At 39.7% G+C, this 2,426-nt stretch overlaps 1 protein-coding gene across 1 annotated transcript; it reads left to right on the top strand.

The window, feature by feature from the left end:
• The first annotated feature begins 341 nt into the window (after positions 1–341).
• Positions 342–1,337, top strand: LOC107942602 (glycine-rich cell wall structural protein 2). Its single transcript, XM_041090686.1, has 2 exons — positions 342–1,110; positions 1,222–1,337. The coding sequence occupies exons 1-2, from the start codon at positions 342–344 to the stop codon at positions 1,335–1,337; spliced, it is 885 nt and encodes a 294-aa protein (XP_040946620.1).
• The last annotated feature ends 1,089 nt before the right edge of the window (positions 1,338–2,426 follow it).

The following is a 2,426-nucleotide window of genomic DNA, read 5'->3' as shown; positions in this document are numbered from 1 at the left end:
CTTCAAGTCAAAACTGGGAAATAGGATAATACTTTATGCTAAAATTGCATGCAGAAGAAGACGTAAGTTCCTAGCCATTACCATCCTCTTCTCAACCTTCTTTTTCGTGACTGAAGTAGTAGAATTTCAGCTAACATGGAGAGATTTAAATTATTAATTTGCAAGTGTGGATTAGAGAGATTTAAAATATTTATCTCAAGTTTTACTTAAACTTCTTTATTTGATTTCTAACTCCTATAAATAGATTGCTTGGCCCTAACCTTTTCTCCATCATCAAAGCTTGTTTCATGTAGATTTCTAAGTTTGAATTCAGCTTTTAATTGTCTAAGTGTGGTTTGAATATGGGAAGTTCTAGGGTTATTGGTGCTGCTTTCTTGGTTTTGCTCCTTGTGGATTTAGCTTTTGCTACTAGGCCATTTAAGGCTGCAAGAAAGGGAGTTGGTGGCGGTGGAGGAGGAGGAAGTGGTGGAGGTGGTGCCACAGGTTCTGGATATGGTTCAGGTTATGGCTCAGGAAGTGGCTCTGGGTATGGTTCAGGAGCTAATGGTAATGGAAGAGATAGAGGTAGGGGCGAAGGTGGTGGAGGTGGCTCTGGATCTGGTGGTGGGACAGGAAATAGAGGAGGTGGTGGTGGTGGTGGAGGTGGTGGTGGTGGCGGCAATGGAGGAGGATCGGGATATGGTTTCGGATCCGGATATGGAAGTGGGTCTGGATATGGAAGTGAAGGTGGTATTTCTAGTGGTGGTGGAGGAGGTGGTGGTGGTGGAGGTGGTGGCAGTGGAGAAGGGTCTGGATACGGAAGTGGATCTGGATATGGAAGTGGAGGTGGTAGTGCTAGTGGTGGTGGTGGTGGTGGTGGAGGAGGAGGTGGCGGTGGAGGTGGTGGCAGTGGAGGAGGGTTTGGATATGGAAGTGGAGGCGGTGGTGGCAATGGAGAAGGGTCAGGATATGGGTTTGGATCTGGATATGGAAGTGGAGGTGGAGGTGGTGGAGGAGGTGGTGGTGGTGGAGGTGGTGGAGGCGGTGGTGGCAATAGAGGAGGGTCAGGATATGGGTCCGGATATGGAAGTGGATCTGGATATGGAAGTGGAGGTGGAGGTGGTGGAGGAGGTGGTGGTGGTAGAGGTGGTGGAGGTGGTGGTGGCAATGGAGGAGGGTCAGGATATGGGTCCGGATATGGAAGTGGAGGTGGTAGTGGTGGAGGTGGAGGTGGAGGAGGAGGTGGTGGTGGAGGAGGAGGAGGTGGTGGAAGTGGAGGCAACGACTTGGGTTATGGAAGTGGATCAGGCTATGGCTCAGGGTATGGTAGTGGGGAAGGTGGTGATTTCTCACCTTAAATTCAATCTACGGATTAAATGTGATTGCTACTCAATCAATGACATGCAAAGTTCGATTTATAAGTTTCAAAATAAAAATGCAGTGTCTGCTTATCACCATTGCATGCATATCTATATTTCTATAATAAATTTAAATGTTGTAAAGATTTTCAATTTTGGGTTTTTGGATAATGTTTATTCCTGTACTTCAAAGAAGATAGAGCTTTTATCTTTAAAAGTTTGCATTATTATTTTTATACAACATTGGGGTCAGGGGATAGGATCACATGGTTTAAATCCGTGTTAAATGGGTGCTTGACAAGGGTTTTAATCACGTTGATATGATTCAAGACAAACGTGCGTTATTTTTTAGGATAAACTACCTAGTTAGTCACCCAACTTTTAGGTGCTTTCATCTTGGTCATCCAAACATTAAATCTTTAATGGCGATAAACTGTACAGTCCACATCATGTTTACACTTTCATTTTGATCACCCAACTTTTAGGTCGCTTTCGTTTTTTTCACTTAAAAAGTATTTTTTTAAAGTATTGATTGGTGTAAAAAAATTCAAGAATTAAAGTGAAAAAGTGATATAAACTAAAATAATACACAAGAATTGCCAAATTGTACTTGTTCATCCCATTGCCAAAATTTTAAATTTCTTTTTTTCTTAAATATTGAAATTTTAAATTCCAAAGCATCAAAATAAATTGAATAAATTGTTGAATATTTTTATCCATTAATAATGTCAACTAATTTGTTACTATAATATGAAAATTAATTAATTTAATCTCCTTTTAAATTTTAAAATTTTATTTGATGTTTCCAGATTATCTTAAACGAAATTGTAACACCTTATACCTAGTCCGATTGCCAGACCCGAGCTATAAAATGCTATGACAGTTAACGATCACTATTAATTATGAATTCAACTTAAATATTAAATCAATCAACAAAGCATTCATTAACACAAGTATAACATGATTTACAACTAAAATTGTGTCTTAATCGAGCTTATGGAGCTCTTAAACCAACTCTTAAAACAAATTAGGATTAATTCAAAACTTCTACAAAAAGATAGGTAAAAATAAAAAATATGTGTCACACGG

The sequence above is a fragment of the Gossypium hirsutum genome, chromosome D04, assembly GCF_007990345.1.
Source record: "Gossypium hirsutum isolate 1008001.06 chromosome D04, Gossypium_hirsutum_v2.1, whole genome shotgun sequence".
Taxonomy (NCBI): Eukaryota; Viridiplantae; Streptophyta; class Magnoliopsida; order Malvales; family Malvaceae; genus Gossypium; species Gossypium hirsutum.
This window is presented reverse-complemented; position numbering and strand designations above follow the sequence as displayed.